The following is an 18,961-nucleotide window of genomic DNA, read 5'->3' as shown; positions in this document are numbered from 1 at the left end:
CACCATGGTCTCAAACTCCTGACCTCAGGTGATCCACCCGCCTCGGCCGCCCAAAGTGCTGGAATCCTACATGTTTATGGAATACATGTGATATTTGGATACATGCATACAATTATACAATGATCAAATCAGGGTAATTAGGATATCCATCACCTCAACCATTTATCTTTTTTTTTTTTTTTTTTTTTGAGACAAGGTCTTACTCTTTTGCCCAGGCTAGAGTGCAGTGGTGCAATCATGGCTCACCGCAGCCTTGACCTCCCGGCTCAAGCAATTTTCCCACCTTAGCCCTCCAAGTAGCTGGAACTATAGGTGTGCACCACCATACCCAGCTAATTTTTTTAATTTTTAGTAGAGACGAGGTCTCACTATGCTGCCGAGGCTCATTTATTATTTCTTTATGATGGTAATATTTCAAATCTTCTCTTCTAGTTACTTTGAATTACACAACAAATTACTGTTTACTATAGGCACCCTACTATGCTATCAAACACTAGAACTTATTTCTGTATTTTCAATAATTCTTAAGGCCCTAATGAAGAAATATAAGGGCAAATTTGGGCTTTCAGTCAATTTGTAAGACATTTAACTTCTTCAAAATTAAGAATTAACCATTTAATGTAAGAGTAGAATAAATGCCATAAAGCAGTACATGATGAATTGCCAAATTAACTATACAGATAATTACTGGTGCATGAATAAGGCACTGATATTTATTGAGAGGGATAAGCCGACATATGATCTCACTACATCCTAAAAAAACTTATATCACTGGATTGCTATCTGCATTTAACCTGCCAGAGGACACACATGGGTAGACACAGAGCTGAGAACTCCAGCCCACATCTACGCACCTCCACGCCCATACTTTTCCAGCAGCAGGGTGGTCAGAATGGGGAGGACCTGGAACAAGAGGAGGGTATTTGTAATGTTGTGAGGGGGCTGCTTTCTAAAATAGTGAAGTCACACCAGGGCACAGACGGTTATAAACAAAAATCTGAAGTTGGGAAAGCAGAGAATAAACCAACATAGCTGCAGTGGACTGTGTGGGAAGGCAAGCAGGTGCAGCTTATAGGCTAATATGGCCAGCAGAGCACACTCTGTGGGGTGGGAGGATTCCAAGAGCAGAAGGACTTCCCAGCACAGCAGGAGACAAGCCTAGTCTGCTGCATGCTGGGTGGGCGACAAGGCAGGATCCTGGGCCCTCCCTACTGTGGTGTCCAGGCAGGAGGGGAGCCCAAGGCCTACCCTGGTGAGGGGGACAGGGAAGGAATGGGGACAGAGGTCTCTGAGCCAGAACAAAAGCAAGACTGGTGATGAACAGAAGACAAACAAAAGCAAGACTGGTGATGAACAGAAGCAGAACAGGGACAAACCTTGGTCCCAATCAGAGAAAGAAATAGGAATGGAAGTCAATTGTTGTCCTTCAGGGGAGATGATGAATTTGAGATGATAAATTACCACATGAAACTGTCCAGGAGGCGAGGCAGGCGGATCACCTGAGGTCAGGAGTTCGAGATCAGCCTGGCCAACATGGTGAAACCCCATCTCTACTAAAAATACAAAAATTGCTGGGCATGGTGGCGCACGCTTGTAATCCCAGCTACTTGGGAGGCTGAGGCAGAAGAATCGCTTGAACCCAGGAGGTGGAGGTTGCAGTGAGCCGAGATTGTGCCACTGCACTGCAGCCTGGGCAACAGAGAGAAAAGCTCCATCTCAAAAAAAGAAAAAAAAAAATGTCCAGGAGGTACTTGGGAACGTGCACGGGGCCGGCTGGAACTTCTGCAGCAGGTCTGACTGAAGTAGGCCCCAAGCCACCCACTGCGCAGAACAAATGAACTGCCCTCTCCCGTGCACCTAGACTGGTACCTACCTTCTGTGCACCTGGTACCTGTGCACCTAGACAGGGACCTACCATCCGTGGGGAAGGGAGAAAACAGCCATTCAAGTCACCGTTGGAGTTTTGTGTTTGAGAGGAAGAATTCCACTTGGCAAAGGAGAACGGAAGACAAGGCAGGAAGCCTTACCTCGGCCAAGAAGACAGTGTTGGGATGCATGCAGGTTAAAGCCGCCTAGCGACAACATGCAACAGCTACAACTACAGCAGCGGCACGGGGCGGCCGAGAGGAGGCAAGACATGGTGTGCTGTGGGCAGACAGAATGAAGGGGCCAAGCAAGTCCTGCCTCAAGGTGGGGCTGGGGGGTGCAGCGTTGTGGCCCTGCTGTGGCCACTGAATGTTGGCTGCTACTAGAACACGGGTGTCCCCTTCTCTGCACATCTGCCTTCCATCCCCAGACACTGAATGACTGACATGTTAAAGGCTGGCCCCCTCGCCTGGAGATGGGACCACCGTGAGAGTAATTCAAGTTCCCGAGCTCTGGGCTGAGACCATGGCTTTGCTCAGCTCTGCCCGGGCCTACTCTCTTCATCCTGGGAACTCCCTCAGCAAATCAGGAGTCAAGTTGGGTTAGCAAGGTCAAGGTAGATTAAGGTAAAGGTCAAAAAGATCATGGATGATGAAGGGCCCTGGAGGATTTTATTCAGGAAGGGGACATGAAACGTGGAGAAAATCACGGGGCAGCAGTGGGGACAAGGGAGGAGGGAGGCTACTGAGGGGCTACCACAGCGCTCTGGGCACCACAGGCTCAGCACGGACAGGACCTGGGATGGATCAGATGAGGCGAGAGTCAAGGGAGAGGATGACTCAGGTCACAGGGAGGAAAGAGGAGCCCTCTGTAGAGAGAGGCCATGAAGAGGAGAAAATGCCATGGAGACACTAAGTTCAGCTTGGCCTTGCGGAGTCCCAAACACCTGTGGGCTGCCAGGTCGGTAAATCCCACAAACAGCTGAGAACCAGGCCTGAGGCCCCAGGAGGGACCTGAGCTGGAGCATCAGGAGAAAACAAAAAAACAAACAAAAAAAAACAACCACTGGAAGAGGCTGCAAAGCATGCAGATTCCCACACTTCATCCCCAGAATGTCCCACCTGGTGGTAGGTCCAGGTGAGGACGCTGACTGTGCATGTTAACCAAGTTCCCCAGTGTTATGTGGGTGCAGCACTTTGAGAAATCCTGCCCACCAGCAAGTTTCTCACAGCTGGAGGAAAGCCGTGTAATTAACAACAGATTTTTAGCCTACATATTTTCAGATTCTCCTACAAACTAAGCAGAGTTATGAGGACCTACCTTCTGCAATGAAAAAAATTAAAATGTTGCTGTGTGAACGCACAATCAATACTGTACTAATTTTGACCATCAACCAAGATGCAAGCACTTCAGTGATTCTCGTGCTTTTTAATCTACTTCAAATCTACTATTCCTCTAGTGTTGAGAACACATCATTACTGTCATTCAATTGCCTGCTTTTTATAAATGTAAAAGTGTTAAGGCAATTAATTCTGAGCCCTTGGACTATATGAACATTCTCTAAAACTATAATGTTCCCAGCACGCACGATGGGATTTCTCCAAGACTTTCGTAAAGATGTCAAGAGGGCAGTTACTCTCAGAGCCCAGTTCCGCTTCCACCTATCTCACACTCTCCTCCTCACTCCATGTCAACCAAGGGGGCCTCGTGCTTGACTTGCCCTTCCTCTGCTGCCCCTCTGGATGGCTCCCTCCCCACCATCTCCGTTCTGGTTTTCATTCAAAAGTTGCCTTCCTTGACCACCCTCTGTAAAACACGACATCCACCCCCTCACTTTCCTGCTTTACTTCATAGCATTCATTGCCACTGATACATATTTGCCTATTCTCTGCTCTCCCTACTAAAATATAAGACTCCCAGCTTAGGGACTGTGTCCATTTTGTTCGCTGCTGTAATCCAGGAACCTAAAAAGTACCTCGCATATAAAAGGCATTTAACAAGCACCTGCAGAGTGAATGAACAGATGAATGAATGATCAGTGGCCTCCAACTAGATCCCCACACAAAGTTAACCCAAATTCACCACGGTCCTAACAAGAGACCACTGTGAAGACCAGACCTTCCAGGTGTCCAAGTATCATAATCATTGGGCATTTATTCAATGTCCAGATGGCACCAGGCAGATGGAAAACAGGGATTGAGATCCTTTTTCAAACAAGACCCACCATATGTGTTTGTTGAGGGGAGGCTAGGGGAACAATATAAAATGACTGTCTCCCCCCCACCATGGAAGAAAATGGCAAATGGATCTTTTTGTTGTTGTTTTTGAGACAAGGTCTCGCTCTGTCACCCAGGCTGGAGTGCAGTGGCGTGATCATAGCTCAGTGTAACCTCGAACTCCTAGGCTCAAGTGATCCTCCTGCCTCAGCCTCCCGTAGCTAGGACGATAGGTGTATACCACCACATCCGGCTACATTTTTAATTTTTTTGTAGAGATAGAGTCTAAGCTTTATTGCCCAGGCTGGTCTCAAACTCCTGGCCCCAAGCAATCCTCCCACCTCAGCCTCCCAAAGTACTGGAATTTGCAGGCATGAGTTACCACACTTGCCTGATTTTTTTTTTTTTTTTTAAAGAGAAGAGCAAAGAGATGAAATACTCAACTGTTTGGCTATTTGATAACAGCCAAATCACTCAATCTCTTTGAGGATGTTTGGTAATCTGTAGAAAGCAGGGTTGGGTGACAACATTTCTATGGCTCCTTCCTCCAATAAAATGTTACGATTCTCACTCATCTACATTTCAAAGGAAGAACAAGAAACATGAAGCTTAGCTTACTCAATTGATGCTAATATGTTATAGCCATCTAGGGGAGAAAACCAGAAAGCTGGAATAAGTGGGAGAAGTGGATTTAAGACAATAAAAATGAAAGAGAGTGGGGGAACACTGGGGCGGAGAAAACAGAGTGGAGGTTGAGAGACAGGAAATTCTGGGAAGGGGGAACTGGAAGGAAAAGACAGGAACAGGAAGAGAAGCCCCAGCACTGTTCTTCTTTCTGTTTCCCGGGGCTAGGGAGTTTCAGAGGAACTCCTCTTTGTGAATTCTTATAAGCAGACCTACCCACAAAGCGATTACAGGCAGCACCTCAGAGATCCTCCTCTGATTCCAAGACCTGCCGCCTGCTCCCCTCCCCACAGGAGAGGTTCCAGCCAGAAGCGTAGACGGTTGCCCTAAACTAGGTTTTAAAAGTGGGGCTGAGGAAGGACCCTCTTCATCATGCAGGACATAATAAATTCGTGATTTCTGCCAAAACATACAACCTGAGTTCTGTCAAGGTAGTGGAGAGACCCATCTTTAACTGGCAAATGCTGAGGATTTGGGTAGAATGCACCCTCCAAGGGCTCCAACAAAGCACGCTGGTAAGTGCACTGATCTCTGTGCATAAACACCCTCAAATGTGTTTAAATATATTTTAAAACTTATATTCTGCCTGGGAAGCCTCTTTCAGGGGCAGCTGTAGGGCTAGTCTAAACCAGGTAAATGTATGGGTCAGAGTTGGTTGACCAGATGCCTGAGGACAGCTACAAGGACTGCAGTCCCCTAAAATAGCAGTGGCAATGGGTGGTTGGGGGCTGGAAGGAACCTTCAGGTTCAGCAAAGCCACACTGTTAAGTGTTCCTCCACCCTGTTTTCTTTTCTTTTTCTTTTTCCTTTTTTTTTTTTTTTTTTTGAGACGGAGTCTCACTCTGTTGCCCAGGCTGGAGTGAGGTGGCGCGATCTCGGCGCCGCAACCTCCGCCTCCCAGGTTTCAAGGGATTCTCCTGCCTCAGCGTCCCGAGTAGCTGGGATTATAGGTGCGTGCCACCGCACCCGGCTAATTTTTGTATTTTTAGTAGAGATGGGGTTTCACCTTGTTGGCCAGGCTGGTCTTGAACTCCTGACCTCAAGTGATCTGCCCACCTCAGCCTCCCAAAGTGCTGGCAGGTGTAAGCCACCATGCCTGGCCCTCTACACTGTTTCCTGATGGTACCAGAGGAGACAAAACAAATTCTGCAAGAAAGCTCAGTGCTGTGGGTGTGACTTCTATAATGACCACGGAAAGGGCAGACACTGAAAAGCCCTATGGTGGCTTCTGATGCTAGACTGGCCACAGCACCCAAGACCTGGAGGCTGCAGTTTTTAAACTTTATCTTGAAATAATTTCAAACTTAAAGTTGCAAAAATAGCATAAAGAATTTCCATCTGCCCTTTAACCAGACTCCCCAGTTGTTACCATTTTACCACATTTGTGCTGCCATTCCATTGGTATACTGTGTGCATATTTATTGGACCATTTGAAACTTGAAGACATGATGACACCTACCCCTAAATATTTTAGTATTTCCTAAAAACAAAGACATCCCCTTTAAACAACCACAGCATAATGATAATTAGGAAATTAACACTGATTCAGTACTGTTACCTAAATACCTTATATAAATTTCTCCACTAGTCCCAGTGATGGCCTTAGAACAAAAACAGCAAGAATATATGTCATTTTCTTATTTTCTGTTACAGGGTCCAGTCCAGGATCATTTGACATTCACTGTTATGTTCCTTTAGCCTTCTTTAATCTGAAACCGTTCCTTTATCTTTCATGACCTTGGCATTTTTGAAAAGTACGGCCAATTATTTTGTAGAAAGTCCCTCAACTGGAGTTTGTCTAATGTTTCTTCATGATTAGATTCAACTTATGCATTTTTGGCTGGAATATCACAGAAGTGATCCTGTGCGCTTCTCAAAGCACTTCTCAGGAGGCATGTGATGTTGATTTGATTAAGGGTTAAGGTGGTAGATGCCAGGTTTTTCCATTGTTGAGTTAACTATTTTCCCTTCGTAATTAATAAGTGACTTGATGGGAGATACTTACAGACTAAGTAAATATCCTGTTTATCATCAAATCTACTTGTTTCAGTATCCACTGGTAGATTCTTGCAGGAGAAGGATATGACTCTGTGAGGTCAAACAAATTCAAACCTCAGGAATGAAACTAGGGCTGGATAAAACAGTAGGTGATGAACAAAAATTAACATGTAAGACTCCTATCAGACTTAATTTCCCCATTTATGTTCACTCTTAGCTATTAAGAAAAAAATAACCTCTAGATTTGCTTTTGAGAATACAGTATATATGAGTTGGGAGTATGGTAATTTCTCTATTGGTGCTTCCATGTCTGCTAGAAACTTAGCCCTTCAATTCACAAAGTGTCCAGTGGCAGCAAGAAGAGACACCCAGGTCCAGAGAGCTAACAGCTGGAGCCATCCTCACACCAATGCCTGATTTTCCAAGGGCAACGCTGCATGGCTCAGCTTGGTGATTCCCAGCTCACTGTGGCACAATGTAGGCAGCTACATTTAAAAACAAGAACTCTACTCTCAACTGATGACCAGGTTTAGAAACTCTGATTTGCCTTACCCAAGAAATATTTTAAAAACCCTGTTAGGACACAAGTAGAAATTTCAGAAAATAATATAAGAACAGAACATTTAAAAATCACTGTTATCTTACAACCCAGTGATACCCACTGTTAACATTCTGGTCTGTATTCTGTCAGCCTCTGCTCTTTGCATAGATATACTATCATGATGGGGGTCATGCTATCTACACCAGCCCCATTCAAGGTGCATTCCACTCGGGAATGAAGTCCTACAAAAAAGAACAGATTTTTCTCAATTCTCCCAGGAATGATCTATAACTAGAATCATTCCAGAAGCAAGGAGAGAAGTTAATTCATAACATACAATGGTCGCCTGACAGTACTGGGACAAAAGTCTCTTGTAGAACCTCAGTTGAGAAGGGCTGGTCTGTATGGTTGTCTAATTTTGTTTACCTAACAATCCTTTAAATAAAAATTTCATAAGCTTCTTCCATACACCAAGCACTGGGAATATAAAAATAAATAAGACACAGCCGCTTTCCTCTTTAAATGAATAATCCAGCTAGGAAAACTGAAAATGCCCAAATACTCGAAATACCAAATAACGCTGTGATGGAGGAGCTACAGTAGACCTTGCGCATCCTAGGCAGGAAACCACAGGCTCCATCAGAGGAAATCAGGGAGGCCTCCCTGAGGAGGTTATGTATGAATGGGTCCTCGAAGAATGACTAAGACTCTGGAGACAGGACAGAGAGAGGAGGGGGCATTCCAGACAGAAGGAAGGTAATGCCAAGACACACAGAGAGAGGTGTGTGCTCGGGCCAGATTACAGGGGCCTGGGGAAGAGTGGGCAGAAGACGCAGCTAGGAAGGAACCAGGCTCTCTTATGTTACACAAAGGAGGATGGCCCTAAGTGGTTCTTAAGTAGGAGAGTGGTGAGCTCATACTGGCATGAAAGAGGCCAAGGGACAGGGTAATCAAAAGACCACTGAGATCAGTGCAGTGAGGGGTGATGGAGGAGCTGAGCCACAGCCAGAAAGGCCGGAAGGTGGCCAACCAAGAGATGTGGAGGAGGAAGGTGCCACAGGACTTGGTCTCCAAGCCAGGAGGGGCTATTATTATAGCACTGGGCCAGCCAAGATCCATCCTGTGTAACAAATTCAGGTGGCTAAAGAGGGGAGTCGCAGGGGAGAAGGTATGCAAGAAGGCTTCAAATGTTACTGTTTCTCAAAATGATTTAATGGTGAAGGTAGGGGTGTCCCTCAAAGAGAAAGAGGCCAGAGGCCAGAGGGAGCAAGACATGACACTAGGGGTAAACTGAAGAAATTGCCCCTAGAACTGCCCCTCCCCCTGGGGTCCCATCAAGCTTTTACATAATAGCTTTCCTGTGGTGGGCCTGTGTGACAGCACATTATACACGCAGAATCTGCTATGAGAGAACAACTCTGTGGCAACCCCATGAATGCCCCAAATAAAGCAAAATCTAGAAGCTAAATGTTTAATGGAACATTTCCCTCTTAACCCAAAGGAAATACAAGTAGTTGGGCTGAATAAATAATACTTAACAGGAGAAAGTGAAAGTCAGCAGAACTGACAGTTAACAAAAAGCAATTCTGGGACCCAGTACCCAAAGGCTCCAACATGTGGGCCTTTTACTAAACTTGAGCAGAATGGGGAACACAGGGTATCAGATGATGGGAAAGTTTGTGGGCAATTTCTAAAACAATGAAGATCCCACTGCCGCAGAAAGCATAAGGGTGAAAGTTCTTAGGGTTTTGGACAATAAAAGTGGTATCACCAAATAGGACCTTAGAAATATTCTTCAGGGAACAGCTGTCCAGGTGGATGGGAAGGGAAGATAGGGAATTTGCTAGGCAGTTTTTTCCAATAACCCATGGTATTCAGTAATCCTGTATGTCTTATAGGAACAGAAGAACCAGAGGAGTCATAGAAAGCCCCAAATCAGAAAATAATGACCCTAGAAAAGGAACTGGAGGGACAGTGACTGGGACAGTGACAACCCGGAGTTTGGCAGGACCTGGCAATTTAGGGTTGGAAGGAGAGGGAGGAATTGTACAGGAGACAAAAGGAGATTTTGTTTGGGCTGCTTAAAACTCAGAACAAGTTACATTTCCATTTCTAAAACCAACAACATATATTCAGGTCTAACTAAAACATATAATTTTCTTTTACACCCCACTCACATCTCTTTTACTGTTGGCTCTGAAATTCTGGGAAACCAGCATTTGGGCAGGCTCCCCAACAGACATAACAGTTTTTAATTATACAACCCATTTTTGATCAAATAGGAGTATGTGCCTGGGGAGACAGCAACAAGAAACACACACACTGTCCCTCCTTCAAAAAGCTCTCATAGGCTGGGCATGGTGGCTCATGCCTGTAATCCCAGCACTTTGGGAGGCTGAGGTGGGTGGATCACCTTAGGTCAAGAGTTCAAGACCAGCCTGACCAACATGGCAAAACCCTGTCTCTACTAAAAATACAAAAATTAGCGGGGCTTGGTGGCGTGCACCTGTAGTCCCAGCTACTCGGGAGGCTCAGACAGGAGAACCAGTTGATCCTGGGAGGCTGAGGTTGCAGTGAGCCAAGATGGTGCCACTGCACTCCAGCCTGGGTGACAGAGCAAGAATCTGTCTAAAAAGAAAAAAAAAAACCTCTCATAATCTCATTTTAAAAAACAGACAAGTAGGTCTATTTTAACTTATCTATGTTGGACATGCGGGCAGAGTGTCAGATGATGTTTCAGATTTGGGGTGTATGTGTGATATGGTTTGGCTCTGTCCCCACCCAAATCTCAACTTGAATTGTATCTCCCAGAATTCCCACGTGTTGTGGGAGGGACCCAGGGGAGGTAATTGAATCACGGGGGCTGGTCTTTCCTGTGCTATTCTCATATTGAATAAGTCTCACGAGATCTGATGCATTTATCAGGGGTTTCTGCTTTTGCTGCTTCCTCATTCTCTCTTGCTGCTGCCATGTAAGAAGTGCCTTTTGCCCTCTACCATGATTGTGAGACCTTCCCCAGACATGTGGAACTGTAAATCCAATTAAACCTCTTTCTTTTATAAATTGCCCAGTCTTGGGTATGTCTTTATCAGCAGTGTGAAAATGGACTAATACAGTAAATTGGTACCAGTAGATGGGGTGTTGCTGAAAAGATACCTGAAAATCTGGGAGCAACTTTAAAACTGTGTAACAGGCAGAGATTGGAACAGTTTGAAGGGCTCAGAAAAAGAAAGGAAAATGTGGGAAAGTTTGGAATTTTCTGGAGGCTTGTTGAATGACTTTGCCCAAAATGCTGATAGTAGCATGGACAATAAAAATCCAGGTTGAGGTGGTCTCAGATGGAGATGAGGAACTTGTTGGGAACTGAAGCAAAGGTGACTCTTTTATGTTTTAGCAAAGAGACTGGCACCATTTTGCCCCTGCCGTAGAAATGTGTGGAACTTTGAAGTTGAGAGAGATGATTTAGGGTATCTGGTGGAAGAAATTTCTAAGCAGGAAAGCAGTCAAGAGGTGACTTGGGTACTGTTAAAGGCATTCAGTTTTAAAAGGGGAACAGAGCATAAAAGTTGAGAAAATTTGCAGCCTGACTATGTGATAGAAAAGGAAACCCCATTTTCTGGGGAGAAATTCAAGCCAGCTGCAGAAATTTGCATAAGTAGCAAGGAGCCTAATGTTAATCCCCAAGACCATGGGGAAAATGACTCCAGGCAATGCGAGAGACCTTCACAGCAGTCCCTCCCATCACAGGCCTGGAGGCCCAGGAGGAAAAAGTGGTTTCATGGGCTAGGCCCAGAGTCCCCATGCTGTGTGCAGCCTAGGGACTTGGTGCCCTGTGTCCCAGCCACTCCAGCCGTGGCTGAAAGGGGCCAATGTACAGCTTGGGCTGTGGCTTCAGAGGGTGGAAGCCCCAAGCCTTGGCAGCCTAGTCAAGAACTGAGGTTTGGGAACCTCTGCCTAGATTTCAGAAGATGTATGGAAACACCTGGATGCCCAGGCAAAAGTTTGCTGCAGGGGCGGGGACCTCATGGAGAACCTCTGTTAGGGCAGTGCAGAAGGGAAATGTGGGGTCAGAGCAGCCACACAGAGTCCCTACTGGGGCACTACCTAGTGGAGCTGTGAGAAGAGGGCCACCGTCCTCCAGACCCCAGAATGGTAGATCCACTGACAGCTTGTACCGTGTGCCTGGAAAAGCTGTAGACACTCAACACCAGCCCATGAAAGTGGCTAGGAGGGAGGGCGTAACCTGCAAAGCCACAGGGGCAGAGCTGCCCAAGACCATGGAAACTTACCTCTTGTATCAGCATGACCTGGATGAGAGACATGGAGTCAAAGGAGATCATTTTGGAACTTTAAGATTTGGGCCAGGTGTAGTAGCTCACACCTGTAATCCTAGCACTTTGGGAGGCCGAGGTGGATCACTTGAGGTCAGGAGTTCAAGACCAGCCTGGCCAACATGGTGAAACCCCATCTCTACTAAAAATACAAAAAAAAATTAGCTGGATGTGGTGGCACACACCTGTAATCCCAGCTACTTGGGAGACTGAGGCAGGAGAATCACTTGAACCCAGGAGGCGGAGGTTGCAGTGAGCTGAGATCGCACACCATTGCACTCCAGCCTGAGCAACGGAGAGAGACTCTGTCTCAAAAAAAAAAAAAAATTGACTGCTCCACTGGATTTTGGACTTGCATGGTGCCTGTAGCCCCTTTGTTTTGGCCAATTTCTCCCATTTGGAATGGCTATCCCAATGCCTGTACCCCTATTGTATCTAACTTGCTTTTGATTTTATAGGCCCATAGGCAGAAGGGACTTGGCTTGTCTCAGATGAGACTTTGGTCGGTGGACTTTTGGGTTAATGCTGAAATGAGCTAAGACTTTGGGGGAGTGTTGGGAAGGCACGATTGGTTTTGAAATGAGAGGACATGAGATTTGGAGGGGCCAGGGGAGGAATGCTATGATTTGGCTCTGTCTCCACCCAAATCTCAACTTGAATTGTATCTCCCAGAATTCCCACATGTTGTGGGAGGGACCCGGGGGAGGTAATTGAATCATGGGGGCCGGTCTTTCCCGTGTTATTCTCATGATAGTGAATAAATCTCATGAGATCTGATGGGTTTATCAGGGGTTTCCGCTTTTGCTTCTTCTTCCTTCTCTCTTGCCTCCACCATGCAAGAAGTGCCTTTTGCCCTCCACCATGATTGTGAGACCTTCCCCAGCCACGTGGAACTGTAAGTCCAATTAAACCTCTTTCTTTTGTAAATTGCCCAGTCTGGGGTATCTCTTTATCAGCAGTGTGAAAATGGACTAATACAATGTGTGTCTTAGGAAAGGGTTCCCAGAGGAAAGAATGTTTCTGCCCAGGCCTGAATAGGAACTGGAATGGGATGGGAGAGGCAGGTGCCTCGGGAGCAGGGACAGTGGGGACGGATGGCAGAATGTCAAGTGCAGCGTGCCTAAAGAACGCCAAGTGCAGTGTGCCTAAAGGGTCTACCCAGGAGGGCACAGCACCCTGAGACGCTAGAAAAGCAAGCAGTCCATGCCACAGGGGGCTGCAATTTTACTCTAAGAATAAAAGGGAGCAACCGGTGGTGAGGTGGTTTAAAGTGGAATTGGATTTTGGAGACCTCTCTCGAGGCTGGACTGGAGATGGGGTAGTCCTCTCACGAAGCAGGATCAGTTAAGAGGCTGCTATGGAGCTCCAGGCAAGCGATGACGGCACTGCCCAGGAGCGCACTCACCTGACAGGATGGAGCCATCTCTCAGGCCCCTAAGATCACCCTCGCCAATTTCACCAGTAGCTGTTCCAAGGGGCAGGCTGGGAATGCACTACAGACCACAAAGACATGGATACGACAGCCTCATTTACCACTTCTAGGCCAGACTGCCTGAGTCTGAACCCAGCTCTGCCCCCTACGGCTTCTTAACCTCTGTTCCTCAATACCCTCCTTTATAAAATGGGGATGACAATGGTACCAAACACTGAGGGCTGTGGTGAACATTACATTAGTTAGTATATATAACATGTCTACAATAGATGAGAATAAAGTGAGTAGGAAAGCACTTATTTCTTTTTGTCATATCTATGTTTTGTAGCATGTGGGTTCATTTGTGGGGGCAGGGAGTGAATTTACTGTGAAAAGCAGAATATAAAGCAGCTCATTAATAATTTACATAGTGTGCAGCTGTGTTATTAGGTGCATAAGAGTTTAGAAATGGAAACTTTTTGGGAAATTGAAACTTTGATCTACCTGTTTCTTTTCAATTTTTAAAATGTAGTTACTAGAAAATATAAAATTGACAAGTGGCTCAGGTTATGTTTCCACTGGACAGTGGTGATCTAGACAAAGGATGAGCAAGAAGCCCACATCAGTCCCCAAGTCCTGGGTGACAACAACTGGACTGCAGAAAGTGACAAGCAAAGAGAGGAGAGTATCAGAGGCCATACTTGTCCTACTCTTTTCTGCTAGAGTATAGATTAGAGATGAGAATAAGATGTTTATGAAAAGCAAAAAGGGGGTGAAGAACAGGGCAGAAGAGGATAAAAACGCAGAGGCTGAGGAGGAAAGAGGAAGGCTGAGGAAGAAACGACACGTGTAACAGAAAAACTGCCCCTGCTCAGAACTCAATACACATAAGCTCTGAATTATGAAAAAGAGATGGTCTTAAAAACAGCCTTAACAGTCAAAAGACAGAAGTACTATTCCACCAAAGCAGACCTTTCTAATCTGTTATTTTTATCAAACTGATCCTATCCTATCACATGATACTTAACTGTTATAATCCCAGATGTTAAAAATTGAAGGAAAAAAGGAAAGAATTCATGGGTACAGGACTTGGTGAACCATCCAATAACTTAATCCTGAACATTTTTCCATGCTGTAATAACGGGACAACAAAAATGTCTTACATGGCCTCAAAAACCCAAATAAGAAATGGGCTTTTCCTCTAGGTCACGGATAATTTTTAGCAGAAATGCAGAGAAAGCAGGCCACAGAAGTAGACATAAAGTATAGGAAGTGCAGTATTATGAGAGCTCAGAGAGGAGTGGTTTGTTTGCAGCAACAAGGGTGGGAGTTGAGACCAAGCCAGGCAGTTTCACCAGAGAAACACTTCCCTTAGGTCAGAGGCTCTTGGGGAGCTAAGGGTTCCTCACAGCTCACCTTGCCCTGCTGCCTGACCCACTGGGAGACTGGGGCCTATAGGTGACCACACTTGCTGGCACCATACACAGCCAGGTAGAAACTGATCCTGACTGCCAGAAGGACTCCTGATTCCTTCCCCAGTCTCCTTAGAACTGTGGCCCTCATCAGCGAACAGTGAGGAACTACCAATGTGATCATTTCAAAACTGGAATAAGGTCGGGCGCGGTGGCTCACGCCTGTAATCCCAGCACTTTGGGAGGCCGAGGTGGGCGGATCACGAGGTCAGGAAATCGAGACCATCCTGGCTAACACAGTGAAACCCCGTCTCTACTAAAAATACAAAAAATTAGCCGGGCGAGGTGGCAGGCGCCTGTAGTCCCAGCTACTCGGGAGGCTGAGGCAGAATGGCGTGAACCCCGGAGGCGGAGCCTGCAGTGAGCCGAGATCGCGCCACTGCACTCCAGCCTGGGCGACGGCGAGACTCTGTCTCAAAAAAAAAAAAAAAGAAAAAAAAAACTGGAGTAAAATAGCTGTGCCTGGGGCTCCTAAAACAGCAATACCATGCCTAGGTATGGACCTATCAGAAATGCAGACACATATGTACCAAAGCCAGACACTAGAGTGGTCACAGCGGCACTTTCTGTAACAGACAAATGCTGCAAACTGCCCAAATGTCCACTAACAATGCGTGACTATGTGGTATATTCACCCAATGGCCCCTATCACCAATGAGAGTGAACATGCTTCAACCATGGGCAGCATCATGAGTGATTCTCAGAAACTCAATGCTTAAGGAAAGAAGGCATACACTAGCCAGCCAGGCACAGTTGCTCACGCCTGTAATCTCAGCGCTTTGGGAGGCCAATGTGGGAGAATAGTTTGAGGCTAGGAGTTGCCAGAGACCAGCCTGGACAACACAGTGGGAGCCGTCTCTACAAAATAAAATAAAACAAATTAGCTGGGTCTGGTGGTGTGTGCCCGTAGTCTCAGCTACTGAGGAGGGTAAGGCAGGAGGATTGCTTGACTCCAGGAGTTCAAGGCTGATCCTGGGGGAGGCCGTGACTGGAGTACAACACAAGGGGAGCTCCCAGGGTCCCAGCCAGTTCTGTTTGTTGATCTAAGTGCTGAGTGCATGGGCATGTTCAGTCTGGAAAATTCATTGAGCAGGACACTTATGGTATGTCTACTTTCCTAGTATCTATGCTATACTTAAAAAAAAAAGAGGAAAAAAAAGTTTTGTCTGTCTGGTGTCCAGGTAAGACAAGCCTGGTAGTGTCCTTGAAGCCTCAAAGCTGATTTTTCTCCTGCTCCCTTACGCATTTCACTTGCTTCTCCTCTGCACGTGTGCTTAAGCTGGCTGTCTCCCGGGCGAGCCTGCGTGTCACCGTCATATTTATGGTTTCCTCCCACACCAGGCCTGTGATTCACCCCACTTTGGATGCCTTTGCTAACTTATGCCACCCACACTGATCCAGCCCTTGCTTTTCCTTCCTCAGCAGTTAGGCAGCTTGGAGCATCATTAACATGTGTATATTCCCAGTTGTTTTACTTCTGCCAGAGCTTCCCAGCAGACTAAAACCACGGAGCATGCCCTTCGGGAGTGATCTCAGTCCTCCATCGTGTCCACAGGCAGTGCGGATTAAATCGCTCCTCAGGAGCCAGGAGGGTGTGGAAGGTGAGCCTTATCCCTTCTCCCAGAAACTGCTGGCTCCAACACACCCACCTCAGCCCTCCAGGACCTGGAATGGACTCCCACAGAGGACTCACCTCTTTTCATTCATTGCCTCCCAAGGCCAACCTGCTAGATAAATTCCCCTCATTGCTGCAAATAGTCCCACAAGGCAAGCAGGGAAGAACTAGAGGAGCAAACCAAAGAACAAAGAGTGTGTTCTTATTCTGCCACGGATATATCCTTAACGTTCATCACCAATCTATTTTGATAACATGCAACAATTTACAATTTATGCCAAAATTATAAGAACTGTCTAAATAGTCGTAAATGTGAGCTCTCAAAATTTCTGCCTGTCAGCCCTCTCTCTTCCATGAGCCCCTTCATGCCTTCCTATCTCACCTGTTTCTTTTCTCGCCTAGACGAAGAAATGCTGATCATAACCAAGAATATCCAAGGGTCATTTCATCTTACAAAAACAGCAGCATCCATATAACAGGCACATGGGTAAAAGACTCAAGACATGCTGGTTATATGCTCTCGCAGTTCGTATGAATCTCTCCTTCTCCAAGTGACAGCTGGAATTCAGGTGCTTCTAGGCTCTGTTACTAGCAATGTTAGACACTCCTCGAAGCTGTCAAGCTCTCAGGATTACACAAGTGAAACCACAACCTGTCCTGACTGTATTCAAGTCTGTGCCCCTTCATGCAGCAGAAATGGATTCCTCTTCCACAGTTTCAGCAGCTGTATCCTTCCGTGGAAAAGGATTAGCAGCCATAAGCCCGGGGGAGGGCAGCTAAACACCAGAGGGCAGGAGATGAGTCTCCTTCCTCTCTGTGACACCCAGCACGGCCCTGCCACGAGGAGCAGGCAACCACTGGTGCCAGATGAAGCGCAGCACATAAAACCATTTTCCCCTTCAAATGAACGATGCCTAATTAAGCAAAAGCCGCATGCATGACTTAAGACAGGAGGATATAAAATTCGTCTTCCGAGTCAGCTAGAGATTCTGCAGGATCCTCTACCCTCGTAAACGTATTTTTTTATGATTAGAAAAACCCGGGGCCTGGAAGGGACCTCGGCCATCGGCAGGGTAAGCTTCTCAGGAGAGACCATGAGCCCGAGCCCCACAGGGGGATCAGTGTCTACCAAGGTCACCAAGCGGGTGTGAGGCAAGGGCAGGGCTCCTCGGGGATGCTCTCGGAAAACCCTGCGTTACTTACACACGCAAGGCGTACAATGAATGCACACCCGCGTCAAGCCACGGCTTACAATTCAGAAGAAATCAAAAGGTCGCCAAAACCTGTCTTCTCCGCAAGGCTGGCTGCAGAGAGGGTGCAGGGAAGGTCACCGGCGAATTTCTACCAGCGGCCCCACATCACGCCTCCCCGATGGATGCAGAGAGAGGTTTCAGGAGCTGCTAGTAACCTTGCAGGGGGTTCCCTAAGCCCATCCCAGGAAAACGAGTTAACTCGGCTCTGCTAACTCCGAAGCTTCCAGCAATGAATTAAATCCCGAGCTGCAGCGGAAAGCGGCGGGGAAAGGGCCACTGCGGCGGGACCCGACACCCGGCGGTCCGCCCCACCCTCTACCGCGTACACACCTGCGTGGGCCCCCCAGCCCGGTCCACACGGCCCGGGACCACGACCCTCCGCCCGCGCCCCAGCCGGGCTCGCCTGAGGGTGTCGTGCCCTGGGCGCTGCCCGCGGGGTTCGAGGCGGAAACGCCGCGCCCAGCCGGCCCGGGAAGAGACAAGTCGCCGCCGCAGCCCCCAGCCCGCGGGCCCCCGCGACGCCGAGGAGGGGGCTGCGCCACGTACCTCGGCCGGCAGGTGCCGCCGCTGCCTCGGTCCGCGGCTGCAGGGGACGCCGCTCTGCGCAGCCCGCCGCCTTCGTCCGCATACTAATGAGGGGGCGCCGGCCGGCCGCCAGCCCGGTACCCCGCGCCCCCACCCGCCCCCAGCGCCGCTCTCGCGCCCATTCAGCTGGGGGCCGCCGCTCCCCCGCTCAGATGCGGAGGAGGGGCGCGTGGGCGGGGTCTGGCGTCACGAGGACGCGGACGGCCAATCGGAGAGCACGATGCCTCCGCGGCGGCCCCCGCCCCCGGGCGCGCGGCCAGTCAGCCCTGCGGTGCGGTGGGCATTGCCGGAGCAGGGCGCCCCCTGCAGGGACGCACCCGGGGCGGGGGCCAGGCTGGGGCGAGCCCCCCTTGGTTCTGGAGAGGAAATGACATACAGTTTGTGAAAGCATAAATATTCGTGAAAATAAGAAAATTCAGGAAGGAAACAAAGCTTAAGGCAGTGATTGATAGGTTATTTCTTGGACACAGCTGAACGTATACTGTGCGCCTGCAACTTTCCGGTGGTTTCGGACCGGACTTCAGTGAAGCCAGTGAAGTCGGTCGACTTGCAGAACTTCCTTTCAGAGGGGCATACACAGCACCGCGGCCGTGTGCCTGTGATCTCCTTCTGGGTTTGAAAAAGAAGATCCTAGACACCGAGCCAAATATGTTTGCATAAACCGGGAGACTTGTGGCTCTATTTTGTAACAGCTTGGCGCAGGGCAGCTGGTTTGGAGATGTCTCTGTTCTTCCCTTGGTGGGGGTGCCGGAAAAAATGTGCTGCCTGGGCGATCGAGGTTGGGGCAAAAGCGTTGCAAAGGAAAAGGTGGGAGGACTCTACTTTCACACTTCCCAGAAGAGTTTTACCATAAGACTATTTCTGGATTGTTCTAACGTGAGGATATTGGGAACATTTTGAAAATACTGGAGGAAAAGCTCTCACTGGGCGATTTAAATCCGGTAAGTTGGCCAAGGCAGAGCAGCTGCTGGGGTCAGCGACAGCTGACC

General features: G+C 47.8%; 1 protein-coding gene across 11 annotated transcripts in view; it reads right to left on the bottom strand.

Annotated features, from left to right (window-relative positions):
- The window catches only part of ST3GAL5 (ST3 beta-galactoside alpha-2,3-sialyltransferase 5), a 50,140-nt gene extending 31,972 nt beyond the window's left edge, over positions 1-18,168 (bottom strand). Inside the window, exon 1 of one of the 11 annotated variants that reach the window (XM_009442597.4) lies at positions 17,934-18,168. In XM_009442597.4, the coding sequence (XP_009440872.1) occupies positions 17,934-18,015 (82 nt within the window). In that variant the 5' untranslated portion in view covers positions 18,016-18,168. Of the gene's footprint in view, positions 1-16,516; positions 16,866-17,717; positions 17,905-17,933 lie in introns of those variants that run through there. The other 10 variants (XM_009442600.3, XM_009442598.5, XM_063788827.1 and 7 more) reach the window with 10 other exon arrangements.
- Positions 18,169-18,961: the final 793 nt, after the last annotated feature.

This window comes from Pan troglodytes, chromosome 12 (genome assembly GCF_028858775.2).
Source record: "Pan troglodytes isolate AG18354 chromosome 12, NHGRI_mPanTro3-v2.0_pri, whole genome shotgun sequence".
Classification (NCBI taxonomy): Eukaryota; Metazoa; Chordata; class Mammalia; order Primates; family Hominidae; genus Pan; species Pan troglodytes.
This window is presented reverse-complemented; position numbering and strand designations above follow the sequence as displayed.